The sequence below is a fragment of the Ovis canadensis genome, chromosome 22 (assembly GCF_042477335.2).
Source record: "Ovis canadensis isolate MfBH-ARS-UI-01 breed Bighorn chromosome 22, ARS-UI_OviCan_v2, whole genome shotgun sequence".
Taxonomy (NCBI): Eukaryota; Metazoa; Chordata; class Mammalia; order Artiodactyla; family Bovidae; genus Ovis; species Ovis canadensis.
In genome coordinates, this window is record NC_091266.1 from 48,877,501 (window position 1) to 48,895,512 (window position 18,012).

Genomic DNA, 18,012 nt, shown 5'->3' on the forward strand with positions numbered 1-18,012 from the left:
AAGTCGGGTTGGGGGGACTCAGGGATTGTCTTTTTTCTCCTTCTCCTCTCTTCCGTCTCTCTCTCATTCTGGGGAGAAAGCTCACAGAACTTACAGTCAGAAAGCCAGTGAGCGTTCAGACTCCTGGAATGCCAGTGAACGCAGGAAGCTTCCGTTCTTCTGCTTCCAGAGAGGTCAACTGGAAAATCTTAGAGGCTCAGTCTCTTGCTCTGGAAGGAAAAGAGGGGTGTGTATGTGTGTCAGGCAAGGCCCTACCAAGTGTCACTGCCGTATCACTGACAAGAAAGTGCACTTTCCTCTCCCCATCCCCCAACCCATGGCAGCCCTCTCCCTAAGAAATCTGTTTTGAGGGATTTGACAATCTTGTAGATAAAGTGCCTGCCTTCTGCCTTCGGTTGATCATTTTCCCTCATGGCTGACCGTAATTTCTTAGCTACTCTTAGCGGTGGCTCTGGCCCCGCTGCCCAAGGTAACGGGTGAGGGAGGGGGGACTCTGTTTAGAGCCCGAGCTGGCTGGGGAAATGGGCCTCCCCCTTCCTTCAAGGATTTTGCAGTGGTACAGGGTAGAAACTGGGAGGAATTTCTTTTCATTAATTTTTAAAAAAATTAATCTGTAACCAGTCGAACTAGATGATTTGGTTTCTTTTTGTTTGTTTTTGCTTTTTTTTTGGTTTCAGAGGGATGTGTGTGGAGAGGGAAGAATTAACCAAATAACTGCAGGCATCGTGAGCAAGAACTTGGGGAGCATTTTGAGTGTCCCAGGGCAGAAATTGGGAGCCATCTCCATCTTTTAAGATGCATTTTTTAAGCTCTTTAAAATGAAAGGGAGAAAGGGAGGGGAAGCTGGGAGGAAGAAGAAAAGTGAGAAAAGCAATAAGGGAGGAGAAAAAAAAGCTGGCCCAGTCCCATCTTGAAGGTACAGAGAAAGTTTTTTTTTGAGGTGGAGAGAAAGAAAACCAAACCTATTATGGACCCTAGGAATACCGTCTTAGTGGGAGTGGAAGATCTGAGTGGGAAGGGAGGCGCGGGGGCCTCTGGGCTCACTCTCTTCCACCAGTTGGGCGGTTGGCACCTCAATTTGAATTGCTGGGTGAGTAGTGGGGTGTGTGTGTGTGTGTGTGTGTGTGCGTGTGCGCGCTCGTGTCCTTGCTTATATATAGTCTTGACCATTAAACCATTGTGCTTGGGTTTTTTGTTTTTTGTTTTTTGTTTTGATTCAGACAGTGGGAAGGAAAACCAAGACAAGAGTAAATGGTCAACTCAAGCTATTCTCTCTCACTATGTACGGTTTGTTCTCTCTCACATAGCGGTTTTTTGGGGAAGCTGGGGAAAGATTAAAAAAAAATGGGGAGTAGAGAAAGCTTGACTTTTATCACCATCCTTAGATTCTATAGCAATGCAGACCCAGCTCCCCAAGTGCAAGTGAGCTATAATCTGGAAAAGGGTGGTGGGATGGATTTGGGATTTCTTCTAATAAATAATAGCCCCCCCCCCGGCCCCCGCCCAGTTTCACCACCAGGGTGGGCTTCACTGGGAGAAAGAGAAGGAAAAATGACGTGCTCTCATGGAAGAGCATAGTTTGGAAGCTTGAAACATTTTTGAACAATAAGGCTTTTCCAGTAGCAGGGCTTGTGTAAACTGTGTATTTTGGTTTCATATTTAATACTAACTTTGTGTTGCTCTGTCTTTGGTTGTATTTATTTTCAATCTCCAAATTTAGATGCTGCCAGCCTTTTAGGGCTCCAGTCTTGCTTGTGGTATTTGTATTTTGTAAATGTAATATAAAATGTGTTTTGGAAATGTGAGCGAAGACTGATGACAGCCTATTGCGCTGTTAATGATCAGGGAGAAGGCCCCTTTGCAGTACCTATTTGGGGCTTAGAATACTTGATACTCTGTTCAACTCTTAGGTCAAATCCTTTGCCACAAGCTGTAAGGGCATTCTCTTGGAGGTGATTCCTTACTTGTCTTAATTATTGCTTTTTGTTATTAATTTTTATTGTTGTCGAACGGCCAAAGAAACAGTGCATTTGCAGTGGTCAGTCAACTCTTAGGTCTGATATTTAGGGGAAGAAGGAGTGAAATATACTAGAGACTATAAGAGTCCTTATGTTTTCAAAATCATGAATTAAAATCCTCTGTGTCATATTGAACTCTCAAAGTGGTGGGTAGTTCTCTCGTTGAACATGAAGGGATGTGTGTCTTGGTTTCCCTTTCTGGTTCCGTGCAACTTTCCAGTTCAGTGTATGATGGTGTAAACTGTCAAGAATTGTGGGGAGAAGAGTGCAGGCTGGCACTGCAAATGTATAAATTGTCTTGCCACAAATTTCCAGATTCCTAAAAGGTTCCAGACCTTTGTTTACTCAAATTACTGGGGTTACTTCATAGCAGTCCTGCTGTGTTGGTATGGGGAAGCCTCTATTCTTGATGGCTTATGGGAAGGGAGTTCCTTTGAAAGGGTAAATTCCTGACTCTGATGATACAGATATTATGATCTTTATATTATCACAACAGGCTGCTGCCTCCGTACTTTCTGGAAGCAACAGAGCCTGCAACCTTATATTTTTAAGGAAACCTCCCCTCTGTGGTTTGGGGATGGTGGGGGGCCTGGCTGAGCTATGTCATGGAATTCTTTCCTTCTGCAATATTTTGGAATGTGATGAAATCCTGACATGCCATCCAGATTACATACTTCTGCACACATTTGAAGACTTTTTTTTTTTTTTTTTGTAAGTGAACTTTGCCTGGGTCATTCCCTTGTTACCTTAAACTTTCGACAGCTGCAGTCAGAGAGGGTGGTGCTGTGTCCTCCTCACCACAGTGTAGCTCCGTGTCCTTCTATGTGTATCGTTTATGGAGGCTATAGATGTCCGTGGAAGAATGCCTGTGTTTGGGACACTAACAGGGCAGAACAGAGCAGAACAATCCCGTTTTGCATTTGAATTCGTCTTCCCTGTAGTCTGGTTTTGCTGGGTTCCTGCTAATTCCGAGTTTGGGTCATTTGTATCTGTGGGGTCACATGAAAATGTCTATCCCACCTCTCAGTTCATCTGTTTGTTACTAGGGAGAAATTTACCTGCTCTCTGAAGGTGACTGTTTCTTGAGCTCTTATCAGACTCATGTAACAGGTATGGCTTTCAAATACCGCCTAGATTGGAAAGTTAGGCACAGCGTGTTTAAGAAACACTAAAGACATTTTTATATAGCTGGGCATTGTAAATTAGAAAGGTGGTATCAAATTTTGTTCACTGCTTCTTACTTGAAATTCCCAGGATGTAATAACCATTATGTACTTAAAATTTATTCGAAATCAAAATTGGTGATTTCCTTTCCATACTATTTAGGAAGCCTTAGATTTGGGGTGGTTGTGTTTTGGGGGAGATGGTCTGGAAATCATTATTTTTAAAAAAGTTGTTTTGAATTTGAGCTTTTGGATTTCTTCATTTGGAATAGGTTAGTTTTATCCCTGGCTCTGTTTTGAAAATTGACTCTCCTAGAAACAGCTGTACCCTCTTACCCAAGTCCCAAACATTCCCTGCAAACTCGGACTTAACAAGATTGATTATGCTAACACTAATCATTTAATGCCCAAGTAGTAGAAAAATATCTTGCTGGCTGGAGGGTGGAGGTTGCAAATTCCTGGGAAATTACTTCAGGGTGAAGTGGTTGGTCCTTCATCTCTGAGACCTGGTGGAGGGTTAGGACTGTCAAAGGGCCCCCTTGCACTGCCCTGCACACCACCCTCCCCTCGCCTCCACCCTCCAGGATGCTGTGGCAAGATACTGAAGGGAGGCAGGAGTCAGGAAGAAAACCCTGGGAACTCAGTGGTCAGGGACAAGCCTGGACTGGGTAGGCCAAGGCATAAGCTTCCAAGTGCTTTAAAGGTTAGTTGGGGGAAGCACAATGGGATGCTTTCTTTTTATTGGAGAATAAATGTGAGTGAGTGGAAATAAATTCTGTTTAATGAACTTAACTGGAAGTAATTGTTCAAGAGTCTGTGAACGCACAGGTTTCCTGGGTCGGGCCTTGACTGCAACATTCCCAAAGCCAGGCAGCTGGACCACATCTTTATTTTCAAGGTTTAAATGTTCCCCTTCGTGTGCTCACTCCCCATCCTGACACCTCAGTCCCCTGCCTCCCCTCCCCTCCTCCTTTTGGGTGATTGAGACATGGTCATTAAGAAGAGCTGAATTTGGCCCCCTAGACCCTTAATGCTCAGCAGTCTGGTTATAAAACTTGCTATGTTGTTATGTTATAGAAGGGGCAAAAAAAAAAAAAAAAAAAAAAACCAGCAAAAAAAAAAAACCTCACCCAAAAAAAGGCCAAGGGCTCAGGATGGTTTGTGTTAGTTTTATGTATATTCATGTGTATGTGAGAATTTGGATGAAAATTGGCTGCACATTTACCCTCTCCCTGCCTGCCCTGTTCAATCATTTCCCTGCTCAAAGAATTTTAATACTTGTGTGAGTGCGGGAGGAACTGTGAGTCGGCAGAATTTCGTAGATGGCTGGGGGAATCTTCTCTCTCCTTCTTCTTGCTGTCTAAATGGATCTGATTCCAGAGAAGGAAGAGGGGAAGGGGGAAGAAAAAGTCAGCCGTTGATAGTTCACAAAACCAACAACATTCTGAGTGTCAGACTCTGGCGCTAGTAGAAGCTATAACTTTGCAGCCTTGTGGGCGCATGACTCAGGCCAGGCGGTGCATGGTGGGTACCACAGTTGCAGGGTCGTGTTTCTTTTCTGCATCTTCCAGGCAGACCTCTTTTCTCTGAACCACCTCATTTCTTCAACAAAACTCAAACCCTGTGCAGCTTTCTTGGTTTTACCATTTCCAACGGGCAGTGCTGTAGCCATCCATAGAAGTCTGATCCCCAGGAAACAATGCCCTCTTGGCCCAGGTTGGGGGGGTGGCACAGAGCCTTAGGCAGAGAGGAGCAGCACCCAACTGTGAACAGCCCCTGCACCTGAGGGAGGTGGGGAGACCCTTGGTGGCTGGGCACAGGGTCACAGCGAAGGTGGGAAACAGCCCTTTTGGCCCCAGCCCCAGTGGAGGGCCGCCCACCACCTTTCCCTTCTGTGCATGCGTGCGTGCCTGCAGGAGGGTTACAGGATAGAGTAGTGAGATGCTTAGCAGGTAAGTCTGGCTGTGAGCGCAGGCCTGGTTCCAGGGCACTCCCTGACGTCATCATCTCAGCACTGAAGTGGCTGTTCACTGTTGGTACGATGGGTTGTTAAGGCAGGAAGACTACCATCGCTGACCCTTCCTCTCTGGATCACAGCCCCCCCGAAACAGGACTAGTTGAATCATGGGGTGGGGTGGCGGCTGGTGGTTGATAAGGAAGAAACAGCGCTTCTTTGTCCCAACCTCTCCTGCCCATCAGCGCTCCATGGCCCCAGTGACATGCAGTGCCTGTTACTGTTTTGCTAGGTGCCATTGGCCTTGGTACAGCCATAGGAAGCAGTGTCTGGGAAAAATGTATCAAGATGAGCCATAAACCCATTAAGAAAAACAAACAAACCAGTAAACAGAGCCTGAAGTGTGTTCCTTCCTGATGCTGATTTCAGACCCTGGGAGGGCCGGTCATCTAAGACCCTGAAGACCCTCCCTGCCCACCCCAGGGAGGGGAGAAGGCTGACAAGTGCTCCTCTGTGCTGCTTTTGTTTTATTGTGCTGGGCTCCTAAAGGCACTTTCTGGCCCCATTTTTCTTGTGCAGAAAGGGAGAGCCATAGGGGAGTATTGAAGAGGAGGGCCGGCTGCCCGAGAGGCCAGGGCCAGCAATGGCTCTATTTGTTTTCAACGTCTGTTGATTAATAGGTTGCGAGGTGAATGGTGAGCTTTCATTCCCTTTGGGTTCCCCACAGTTAGGGAAGGTGGAGGGATTGGGGTGAGCAGAGGGCCGGCAGGGGGATCTCGAAGGGCCTAAATCACCCTCTCACTTGCTGGGTTCCCCATCTCGAGCGGCATTCAGTGGACGGGTGTGTGGGCGCGATGAGGGTGGCAGGGCCGAGTTGCAGAACACCGGGATTAAGGGTTCTCCAGGGGTCAAAGGTCAGCCACAGGGGGTGCCCCCTCCCCATCCCCCCCTCCCCCCACTGCAGTGAGACGAATACTTTGGGTGGAAAGGCTTTGTGCACTCTGAGGTCTGTTAAAGGACCCTTTCTTTCTAATTTAACCATTCAGTGCTCAAAATCCAGAGAGCTAGATGAAGGGAACCGGCGAGAAATGAGTCACAGCCATGCCTCCAGGTAGAAAACAGAAAGCCTCCAGGATTTAAAGTCACAGGAAGATTTTGATTCCTTTTAAATAGTTACTATTTACCTCATAAGTTCGGGTTTTAAGCTGACTTTTCCTTTTCTGCTGGGACTGACCACGCCTGTCTCCTGATGTCACTTGTGTCTGTATTTGAGAAGCAGAAATATCCCCACTGAATGTTTCACACCCCTCCCTCTATAAGCAGCCACATGGTATGAAAATCCCTACTAAAAATGCTTCGTGCTCCGTGGCAAGGGTGTGCCTGACTAAGGCGGAGAGCCCTGAGCTTACTCCTAATTGGGAGTTCGGGGGAGCACTGTGTGCCGAACTGGTCTGGGTTCCAGAGTGTCCCCTTGTGATCCTGAATCATCTGTATCCGGTGGGGGAGGTCGGCCCAGGCTACGTTTGTTGGGTGCAGTTCACAACCTCCACCTGGCAGTCGGCCCCATCCAGAGCCCATGTCTGCAGACTCAGCAGCAGAAGGTGGGCCTGGGACCCGTGTTCTCACCTGCTGGGTGGAACTGGTAACAAATGCAGCTGCCGTGTAGGTTTGTGAGGACTGAATAGTCTGTTGCAGTCAACACAGGGGCCGGGGCTCCCTTAGTGTGGCAGCCGTGAGCTGCGCTGCTGTGAGCCGGAGAGGCCTCAGTGAGATGGTCGTCTCAACAAGGGGTCCGGAGCGGCCCTCTGGGTGAGTTTCAGGCATTGCTAGTGCTGGTGTGTATGAGCAGCTGTGGCCTCACTCCCTGAACTTCCATTCTATGAATGTTTTATGAATGTTTGCTGGTTTTTTTTTTTTTTTCCTGGCTCACAGATTCCTAGTGCTCGTCATATTCTTTAAGGCTTAAGCTCTCCAGGCAGCCTCCCATGATTGCCATTCTCTCAACCTTGATCTTTAGTTAGCTGTCCCTGAAGGGGGATGATTTCTTGCAAATGCATGGCTAGTTTCGAAGACATATTTAATATTTAGATAAAACACTTAACCTAAGAGGCGCCTGGTTTTATGTTATGGTTGTTTGTCTTGAACGCTGGACTCTGTAAAAAGAGGGAGGAGATATGTTTTTCAGCTTGTTTACCCCACCAGCACTCCCAGCATACAGCGTGGCTTTGATTTAGATTTCCCAGATGCACTTCTGGAAGGTTTTCTATCGTCCTCCACAAAAGGAACTTTTCACATCCGAATTTTCTTAGGGTGGTACGGTTTTGAACACAGTCTGTAAAGGCCTCCTTAAAGAAGTGGGGACAGCACTGGAGGAACTGGGTATCAAGTCACATTCATCCCCAAGGCCTTAAACTGCAAAGAATTATTTCTAGTGATGATTTCATTATAGCAATTATAACCCAGTTCCATTAGGACCACATGACTTGGAAAATCCACAAAAACTTTTAAAACGGAGTTTTGCCTCTTTATACTGTGTCTAGCATATAGTGGTGCTCTTAACACATTCAGCTAAAGAGCTCTAAAAGGGTTTGCTGGAAAACCAAAGCTTCTCATTAAAAAAAAAAAAAGGAAAACTATTTTCATTAAAAAAAAAATAAAGTGGGAGCTGGTCGTAGAGAAGGGGTAAGTCTAGGGGAACTTTTCCTGTGTGGGTGGTTGTTCTGTGTATCATTTGTATCAGCTTCTGCTTCAAGGCCTTACCCTTAATTCTTGAAGGACCTTGGTCATCTCCAACTATTCTTATTTAACTTCCAACTCTTCTGTGACAGTGTTATTTATTAGCATAATCAAGGGGTGGTTTTTCTCAAATGACATATTAACTATATGTGTGGACTAAGTGTTGCATTTTCAAGAAAGGCGTGCACCTGAGGAAAAGGCCGCAAAACACCCCTGTGCTCTTGCCCTGCCACGCACGTCTTAGCCTTTGCAGTAAGGAGTATGGGCTATGGCTGCCTTGCCCCCTGTGAATTTAATTAGAAGAGACTGGAAGGGTAGCGAACGTGACCTTCACTGAGCCCTCATCGTTAGCACTGGACTGTGTTTCTCATTTTTCAAAGCTTCTTTGCCTTATGTGTGTGGATGTGTGAGGCACTGGGCTGATACACACTTCCCAAGCATGATCTCTTTAGATTTTCACAACAACCCTCTTAGGTAGACCTAGTTCTCACCGGGAGTTTGCACAGAAATGAAGGCTTGTGAGAGGTTACACAGCTGGATTAAAATAGGATTTAAACGCAGGTCTTCCTGGAATGTTATCACTTCGCTCTTAGTCACCATGTTCAAGCCAATGGGCTTGAAAACCAATTTTTTTTTTTCCCCCAAAAGACGCTTGTAATAAGGTATTAGACTAGATGGTTACTGAAGGCTTCCGCTGCCCCTAGCTCTGTTCTGTGATGTTGAGTAGACTCCATTTAAGAGCACTGCCATTTGAATGAAATGAATCTGGGAGACTGGCTCTAGCCTTCTCTTCTTCTGGTGCTTACTGTTACAGCTTATAAGAGTGTACTCACCACTCGCACAGGCTGAGCAATACAGGGGACACAAAGGTCTACAAGACACCGTCTTTGTCCTTCAGGGACTTAGCTATGGTAGGACTAGGGAAGGTGCCTCATGATCCAAGCAGTGGACATAGTATGGTGTAGACAGAAAGGATTGTGGCTATCTGAGGCTGGAGAGACACGGGCGTTTTCCAGAACATCCTCCCATCATAAAAGCAGTCCAGGTATAGGCAGGTTCAGTGCGAGCGGCAGTTAGACCCTGGTCTCTGCACACACGGCTGCATTCCCCCTACCTTGTTTGGGAACCACCCAACATGTAAAGACTGTATTGTTTCTAGGGACCTGCCTAGTATGTAGTCATATCAGAGAAGAGCTCCATGTCCCAATAGCCCTCTCCCTCCCCACCCCCAAAGCCAGGCAGCAGTTAAAACGTCATATCTCTTCACTCCTTTCTGCCCCGCTCCCCCCGCCCCACTATAGAGTTTTGAACGAATAGGAAAAAACTAGTTGGCTTGCAGACTCAGGCATACAAAATAGTATGATAGTGATGCTGGCATAACACGTGTCCAGCTTTTGTTGGAATCCTCTTCTCATGCATGTGTCTAACTGGAAGAGGGAGAATTAATTTTTCTCACACATCCGTGAACTTCACTATTGCTGAAACGCTATCTTCATCCTTCGATGCACAAGTAGAGAGAGAGGGTTTCCCCTGCATTTCTTGCCTGGAAGACAGTCATAGAATTTGTGCTTCTGAACTGCAAAACGGAACGGTGCCGTCCTTCAAACAGCTTCGCCCAAAGAATAAAAATAACAATAAACCAGCATTCCTGTGCTTACTGTGTCTCAGGTTTTATATTTAATACTAAGCCCTTCCCATGAATTCTTTCAGAACTAAGACTTGATCTATGATTAGGATTCAAGTCTCTTAACCTTTTGTGCTTGTATGGAACCTTCTGGTTCTCTGGTCTAGGGGTCATGGCTGAAAGGAAGAGGTGCCTGTGGCCCTCCATAGGCAGATCCAAGATGCCTGGGTCCTGAGCCCAGACCTACTGAATCAGGTCCCTGTGAAGCTTTCTTAGTAATAGGGACCCATGTTTGTGATAATCATCTTGAAAGATGCTTGACTCGGCAAGGCTGAGAAATACAAGTCTCACTGCTCTTCTCCCATCATAGACTTACACACTTACTTTCTTTCATGGTTTTTGTGGCCCCGTTCCCTCAAAGTCCTTCAGCTCCTCAGGGACAGTGTCCCCCCACCCTGGCCTCTCTGTGGCTCTTCCCAGGGTCCCAGAGTTTTCCCGCAGTCACTCTAGACTGTCTGGGGCTGGTCTGCGTCCATTTCAGCAGTTGTGTATCTCTCCAGATAGAAAACTTCTAGAAGGCAGCAACTCTCATTTTCCTTTCCCCCTGATTGTCTCCAGTCCATCTGATAGGTGTGCCCCTTGCTCTTTTCCATCTCCACCCCAGCACACAGTGGGAGCGTTTTCGTTGGGCAGTTTTCGAGTTGTCTGAGACAGAAATGGTTCCTGAAAACTCCTCAGTGCGTGTCTGTGCGACGCTGAGACGCTGGCCCTGGCCTTGGCGTGGCAGTCCTTCAGTCTGCTCACTTTGGTCATGTCCAGACTTCCGTGGCTGTTCCTGGGAAAGTGTCACTGGGTGCTTTGAATTTCAGTGTTCTGATTGCAGAATGGTAATTCACAGTACAAGGCTTCTGTGAGCCACTAGTTATATCTGTCTTTCTCTGAAAGTATCCAATTGTTTGTAGGAATCATTAAGCCCGGCTCTTGGACATGTGACTTCTTTTTCTGGTTTTGGTTTTTTTCCGGGAGCATCTAGAAAGTGTGTATTTTCCTTTCCATACATACCCATGGGAAAGTTAGAAGCACCTTTTAAAATGCCTTCCGCACAATTAACTGTGGTAAGAAATACTCTTACTCTATCACACCCCTTCTTCACCTATTTTTATTTATTTTTTAAAAAGACAAGAAAACCATAAAGAGAATTTACTGCTTGGCGGTCCCTGAACTCAAGAGGCGCTAGTGGGCAGCACTGGAACCTTCCTTCTTTTCTTCTAATGCAGTTCCTTTTCCTTGATGTTAATGCAAGTTGTGCCTTCCTAAAAGTAATAAAAGGAAATGAAGACACGTTCTAAAATGAAAGTTGACTCTAATCCATTCATCATCTAATACTAGCCTCTTTATCTTCGCTGGTACCTAATCTGGTTAAATGTCCCTGTTGTAGGATTTTAGTGAAAATCCTCTATTGGGAATAGGGTTTTTTGCAATTGGATTACTCTCGGTAAATGGCCCAGTAGTTCGCTTGTTTCAGCTTAATTTTTTCTTTGTGATCTTGCTGGGCTAAGTTACAGCATCGCATGGGGAGGGGGAGGGATGGTTGAAAGAAGGGTAGGGGAAGGAATGGAGAATAATTTGGGCAGGTCTGATCATTGCAACTAGAAAAATCATTAAGATGCTTTTCTTTTCTTTTTTAATCCTCCTTCTCTTCACCTGTCAACACTTCCCAAACATAAAAATTGCCTGTACGTTGTTTTCCAGAACTGCTTGTTTCTAAAATGTGTACACACCCTTTATTAGCCCAATTCATCATCATCTAGTTAATTTGTTAGCATTCCTGTGACTTCCTAATGAGATTTGTAATGAATCCAGGCTGCTGTAATCTGCATAAAATATGCAGGTGCTCGGCTGGCCATTTAGAGCTTTCTGGTAAAGTTCACACTCCCAACCAGACCAGAGTGAGGCTTTTCATCCTCGCTGCCTGTGAAGGATTGTAGCTTGCCCACTGGTTCTAAGGAGCCGGGAGGGGTTCAGAGCCTGGGGTGGTGGATGAGGTGGCTGGGATTAGGGTCCTGCCAGTTTCTTACAACGGAAGCCTTCCCCCGTGAAGCCTGCCTGCCTCCTGAAGGTCCCTCCCGTGGGGCCCTGGAGTGGGAGAGACCCCCACCTGCAGAAGCACAGTAGGCCTGAGGGATTAAAGCCATCACTTCCAATTTACCTGCCAATGGGAAAAGTGCAGATTCTTGGGCTCTGTGACGGGATGGTGGTGGTGGTGGTGGTGGTGGTGGTGGAGAAAGCATTTTAAAAGCCAGGCTCAGTGGTGGGGGTGGGGTGGGGGTGTAAAGACCAAGGTACACCTACCCAGAGAGCTGAATCATCACCCTCTGCTATTTTAGTACAGGGACCAGGGCCAGGCGGGGTTGACTGCACTGAAGGAATCCAGGTGGGAGGGTGTGGTTGGGGCTGCCCGGGTCGGGCTCCTGGGCCGCCCGTGACTGTGTCCTCTTCTGTGCTTATTAATCCAGGTGGGAGGGCGTGGTCGGGGCTGCCGGGTCGGGCCCCTGGGCTGCAGAGCCGGTGTGACTGTGTCTTTCCCTCCCTGCAGTCGAACAAAGTGCCGGTTGTGCAGCACCCGCATCATGTCCACCCTCTCACGCCTCTTATCACATACAGCAATGAACACTTCACGCCGGGAAACCCACCTCCACACTTACCAGCTGACGTAGACCCCAAAACAGGTAGGACGCATGCTTGGGTGCAGAGAAGGGTGCTGGTCCCGGGACCACTGGAGGACCTGCTGCGGTGGGCGGGGGCCAGGGGGTGGTTTGGGGACTTGGGCTGGGGGCAGTGGAGGGGCCCCTATTCCTCTCCCACGTGTTGGCCAGGAACCTCTTTCGGGAAACCAGAGCCTGGTGAGGGAGTGGATCTCTCCTCCCCTTTGGAGAAGTCCATTTTCAGTGCTCAGGTCTCTCCAGAGCTCCAGCTACCCCTGAGGGGCTCTCTTGGGAACCTTGCTATGAGTTCTGTTCTCAGGAGTGGCTATTCTCAGGAGTAGCTTATAACTCCAAGAACCTCAGACAGACTCGGAAGCGGTAATGGTTTTGGAGGCATCTCATGGACTCCTCCTCAGCTCCATGGGAGTTTAAGAGCCCTAACAGCATGGTTCCCTGAAGCCCCAGCTCCCTTGGTGGCTAAGGGACTATAGTCCCTTGGCAATGACTTGGTGTATCCTTGAGAGATCACATCACTGGGTTCTGCATTCTCTTTGCTCATGGGCTCTTCCTCCCCTGTAATATCCTGAGTCTTTATTCTCAAGCCCATTTTACAGACAGGAAGACCCAAGTCCAAGGTGGTTTCCTCATTGCATCAAGGAGCAGCCATTAGGGTCTCAGGCAGAAGATGCCACGTGGCTCCGTCCAGGTGCCTTTTCCCAGAAGTGGGGAGAGGAAGAAGGCGAGGTTACTTGTAGCTCCCCTGAAACAAGATTTAAAACAAACTGGAGTGGTCTTGGGAGAACAGCTAAGGCCAGGGTGTCTCTTTCCGGCCAGGCGATGCACTTGCTGGCGTTGGTTTCTCTTCTTAGCTGGTTAATTAGCAGGATGAATTCAGAATGGCTATTCCATGTCACTTGATCAGAAGGAATTGTTGGATGTTGGGCCGAGGTAGACTGCCTGTTCAGGCCGTCTTTGCTGCCCCTGAATGAAGCCACACATTAGCTGGTTTTCAGCAGCCTCTGAGCCCCCTTTGTGCTCGTGGGGGACCGAGCCTGGCGCTGGGATGGCTGGAGGAGGCCGCCAGCCGGCCCCAGGCTCCACGAGTGAATGGCAGTTTCAACGTCTCATTTAAATAATGGTAGTACAGGGAATAGCTTTTAAATGGTTATCGTAAAACATATGATTAACGTCTGTGGACTGTTTACTTTTCCTCTGCGAACATTCTTTCAAGTGTGCGAGTGGCTTGGTGTAGGGTCCAAGCCCAGCTAATCTGTTTGGTTTTTGTAATAGAGAGAAAGCAGTGTCTGCATGAAAATGTCACCCAGGGAGGCTTAATTTACAGATTAAAAGCTTCCTGAACGAATTTTAAAAAAATGAAATAGTTTTCATCTGCGAACACACAGCTCATTCCCTTCAGTCCTGTTTTAATTCTGAGGAATTGTTCGTTTTGCTTTCCACTTGAGGGGTGTCGGTCGACTGCTCTGGGCCTGAATTGTTCCCAGCCCTCTTGATTTCTAAGAAACCAAGGATTTCTCAATTGCAGGATATGTGCCTGTGGAACTAATGGGTGTGTGGTGCATGGACCTTCAGAACTCACTCCGCAGCCTCATGGTCCAGCAGTACCCCATCTGAGGTGGCCTCTGCCCTCTAGAAAGCCAGGTTCTAGAGCCAAGTGTACCAGGCCTCCAGCATCTCCTGGTCTGGTCAGTTCAGATTCTTCCTTAGATACGGTGTAAAGGCATTGGTCGAGTTTCTCCTACAGCTCATCTTCAAGGCAGAGTTTGACAGATTTAAACAGTGGTAAAGAACCCGCCTGCCAGTGCTGGAGATGTCAGAGACACTGATTCAATCCCTGGGTTGGGAAGATCCCCTGGAGGAGGGAAATGGCAACCCACCCTGGACTTCCCACTTGCCTGGAAAGTCCCATGGACAGAAGAGCCTAGTGGGCTACAGTCCACAGGGTCGCAAAGTCGGACACGATTGAAGTGACTTAGCACAACGTTTTTAGATGTTAATTTTTAGAAGCTGATTTCTTTTTTAGAAGTAACCTTTCTAAAAGCTATAACTCAAAAAGTATTTTAGAAACCAGAGGAGTAACTCTCATGCAGGAAAGTCATTAGAATTAAAGAGAAGAAAATGACAAGTTGTGAGGACAAAGGAATCTAATATTACTCCATCCCCTACTATGTGCCAGCTCCTTTAGATTTTTTTTTTTTTCCAATTCAAATAATCATACCGATCCCATGAGGCAGAAATATCCAAGCCGGCATTTTCTAAGTCTGTATGTATTTAGCCAGTGTATGATCCATCTAGAAGAAGATGAATTTTTCAAGCTGGTGCAGAGGGATAATGAGATGAAACTTACCGACAAGTCTTAGGATCAGACTCACGGAAAACAGCTCATGCTAGGATTACAGAGGCGATGTCTCTCTTTATCCTCTCCCTGTTCCCATCACTTGATGGTTTCTCTTCCCTTCTCTCTTTCTCTTGCACCGAAACTGTGGCTTCTTCTTCCAGGAATCCCACGGCCTCCGCACCCTCCAGATATATCTCCGTACTACCCGCTGTCACCTGGCACCGTAGGACAAATCCCCCATCCGCTAGGATGGTTAGTACCACAGTAAGGAGTTCCATTTTTTAATTTCCTTTTTGTTTCTTACATGGGCATGCTTATTATTTATTCTGTGCATGTATATGTGTGTGTGTGTGTGTGTGTGTGTGTGTGTGTGTGTGTCTTCAGAAGACAGGAGAGAGGAGGAAGGGCCAGGGGTGGGGAGTTGTGGGGAAGATGCTTGCTAATCTGCCCAGTGGAAAAGCAGGCAAGTCAATAGCCATTTAGATGGATGATATAAGAGAAAAGCTATTGATATTCAGCATTCTTAACCCGTGGTCGCCAAAGGCTCTAGGTTCTTCTCTGGGAACAAAGATACCCTTAAGGTACTTTGGGAATCGCAGAAGACTCTGAGGGCTTCTCTCCTGTGAGGCCTATCCTGCCCCTTAGGGTGGCAGCCCAAACTGGAGTCCTGTCATTGGACTGAGGCAGCAGAGGAGTGGGTTGGTTTTGAAATCAGGGAGTGGGAGTGGGAGTGGGAGGTCACAACCCCATCCCCCACCCCAACTGTCATTCCCAAGATTGACAGCCACAGTGGAAATTTGCGTCTTTTGAGAAGCTCCATGTTCTCCAACCAGCATCTCTCTCTGAGAGTCTTTGCATGTTAAGTGGCTCACCAAATTCTGAGGGGAGGGAGTGTGGGGTCGTTGGAATCCTCACTACAGGGTACGGGGCCTTCCTGAGTATCAGCCCTAGGTCTTGGCAGCGCTCCACATCATCAAACTGCCTTTGACAGTTTGTCTTCCTATCACCTAGTCTTGCTTTTATAGCACCACCCATTAACCTTTCCTAGACAGCTTTAACATGTATTTTAAAATCAGAGCAGAAAGTCCTTTAACGTATAAGCGTACTGTGTTTGTGTGCATGCGTGTGATACGTGCTTTATGATGGTGTGCTTTTGTGTATATCTTTCTTCATGTGTATCGGTGATCTCTACTATTTGAAAAACACAGGACAATTTGTTGAATCCTATCAGGAATACATCGTGGAAAAACTCTCAAGTTTGGGTCTTGGGGAAGTTAACCTTTCATGACCTTAAAGAAGATACAGTTTCAAAGTGGTTCACCTCTTTTCCCCAGTTCCACCTTGATTTCTCCAGCTCAGCATATTCTACAATTTCTGTTCTTTATTTAAAAAAAAAAAAAAAAACCACTTGTATTACACAGTGGCTGTACCAAATACCAAGCCCAGGTGTAGTTTCAGTTTATTTTTTTGCTCCTGAATTTTATTAGGAAGGGTGGATGTGGATGGGAATGTGTGTCCTGTTTCTTCTTCCTCAGTGGGTGGGGCTGTGCCTCCACTAGTCCTCAGTCATCAGTTGCCCCATTCAGCTGATGGGGAGATATTTGAAGGCTAGATAAAAAGGAATAGCCAACTCAGACAACCCTCTGTCAGGAAAAGTTGTGTGTCTTTCATGAGGATGCTATTTTGCATGTTGCTGTATTTTTTAATTATTGTAATGAGGTGTGATTGTCTATTGGTTACCCACAATTCTTCTTGGGGATTCTCCCCCCGGTAACTCTTGTCAACACTTGTTAATTTGACAAAAGGCTACAAATTAAGCTCTGTTAATTTAATGTTTTCTCACCGAGATCTAAATACCGAAAGAGGCCCAAAGCGCAACTGAAGTCCTTTGATTCACTGCACTTTATTTTGGTATAAATTTACATTCATTATTGTTTTCCTTTGGATGTGTAGCCCTCAATTAGTGTGATGGCTCCATTAAAGCAAGCGAGACTTCGCCTTTAATTATTACAACAAAACACCTAGTTTCAGCTTGGGGAGAGGGTCTCTATTGACATAAGCAAAGGTTATAAAATTTAATTAGCCATTCCTATCAGATTTATGGCATTCAAATTGTTCTGTGTTTCTTCCCTTTGATCCTTCCTGTACAATCCCCAAGATTTTTGTTCTGATCAAATGAGAATAAAGCTTACTGTGCAGAGAGAACTTTTCCTTTTTCTTCTTTTCCTTTTCCCCACTCCCACCCCCATTTGCACGTTCTCACCATGTACCCCGCTCTTTGTAGGCAAGGTCAGCCAGTGTACCCCATCACGACAGGAGGATTCCGTCACCCCTACCCCACAGCTCTGACTGTCAACGCTTCCATGTCCAGGTGAGTTCCAAGACCCAGCACCTTCAACCAAAGTCATGAGTCTATTTTCAGAAAGTTCTCTGGATGCTCCCAGACCATCCGGGCAGGTCTGTTATGTGTAGGTCTAAGGGTGAAAGACCCATAGAGTGTTAGGCTTTTCTCCTAGAAAATCCTGAAAAAATTGCTCTGAATTTCCCAGGTAGGTGATGCCACAATTTTAAGGTTGAATTACTGAGTCAGTATTTTTAAGAATTTAAGAAGGCAGGAAGAAATAATTAGGACGTGGGGAGCTTTTTAAAGTGTTATTTCTCTGTTGCCCTAAACCAGGGAAGAAAGGAAAGGGTGTAGGTAAGTTTATTATTGTATATACAAAGAAGAATTTGAAGGGAGGGTTATTGGTCTTTGCAAAGCTCCAGGCTCTTAAGCAAAAAAGAGCATTCCCCTCTCGCCCACCTACCCAAACACATCTCTGTCTAAAGTAGCAATGTCCAGTAGAAATGGAAGGTGAGCCTTATATGTAGGGAATATACGAAGGGAATTTTAAGTTTTCTAGTAGCCATATGTTTTAAAAGAAGAGAAAAGAAAACTCAGTTTTTAATGATTGATTTTATTCAACCTAATTAGTCAAAATATCATTCTGACACATTATCACTGTAAGCAACTATTAATGAATTCTTAACTTTTTGTGTACTTAGTTTTGGAATCTGATGTATATTTCACACTTACAACACTTTTCAATTTGGCCTGGACACATTTCAAGTACACAGTAGCCATATGTGGCTGATGAAGACCATGTTGGCCTGTGCGGCTCTAAATTTTTTTGAAGTTTAAAAAAATCCTCCCTGGTGGCTCAGAGGGTAAAGCATCTGTTTGTGTTGCGGGAGACCTGGGTTCGATCCCGGGGTCGGGAAGATGCCCTGGAGAAGGAAATGGCAACCCACTCCAGTATTCTTGCCTGGAAAATCCCATGGATGGAGAAGCCTGGTAGGCTACCGTCGATGGGGTCGCAAAGGGTCAGACGCGACTGAGCGACTTCACTTTGACTGTGTATACGTTCACACGTCTTTAAGCGTATAAATGTATATAGAACACATACACATATACCC

At 46.3% G+C, this 18,012-nt stretch overlaps 1 protein-coding gene across 50 annotated transcripts in view; it reads left to right on the top strand.

Annotated features, from left to right (window-relative positions):
• Positions 1 to 18,012, top strand: part of TCF7L2 (transcription factor 7 like 2) — a 200,875-nt gene that overhangs the window by 161,658 nt on the left and 21,205 nt on the right. For 27 of the 50 annotated variants that reach the window (XM_069567177.1, XM_069567158.1, XM_069567163.1 and 24 more), the window contains 3 exons: positions 12,092 to 12,224; positions 14,718 to 14,820; positions 16,841 to 16,927. In XM_069567177.1, coding sequence (XP_069423278.1) covers positions 12,092 to 12,224; positions 14,718 to 14,820; positions 16,841 to 16,927 — 323 coding nt within the window. The remainder of the gene's footprint in view (positions 1 to 12,091; positions 12,225 to 14,717; positions 14,821 to 16,840; positions 16,928 to 18,012) is intronic. The other 23 variants (XM_069567124.1, XM_069567129.1, XM_069567165.1 and 20 more) reach the window with 1 other exon arrangement.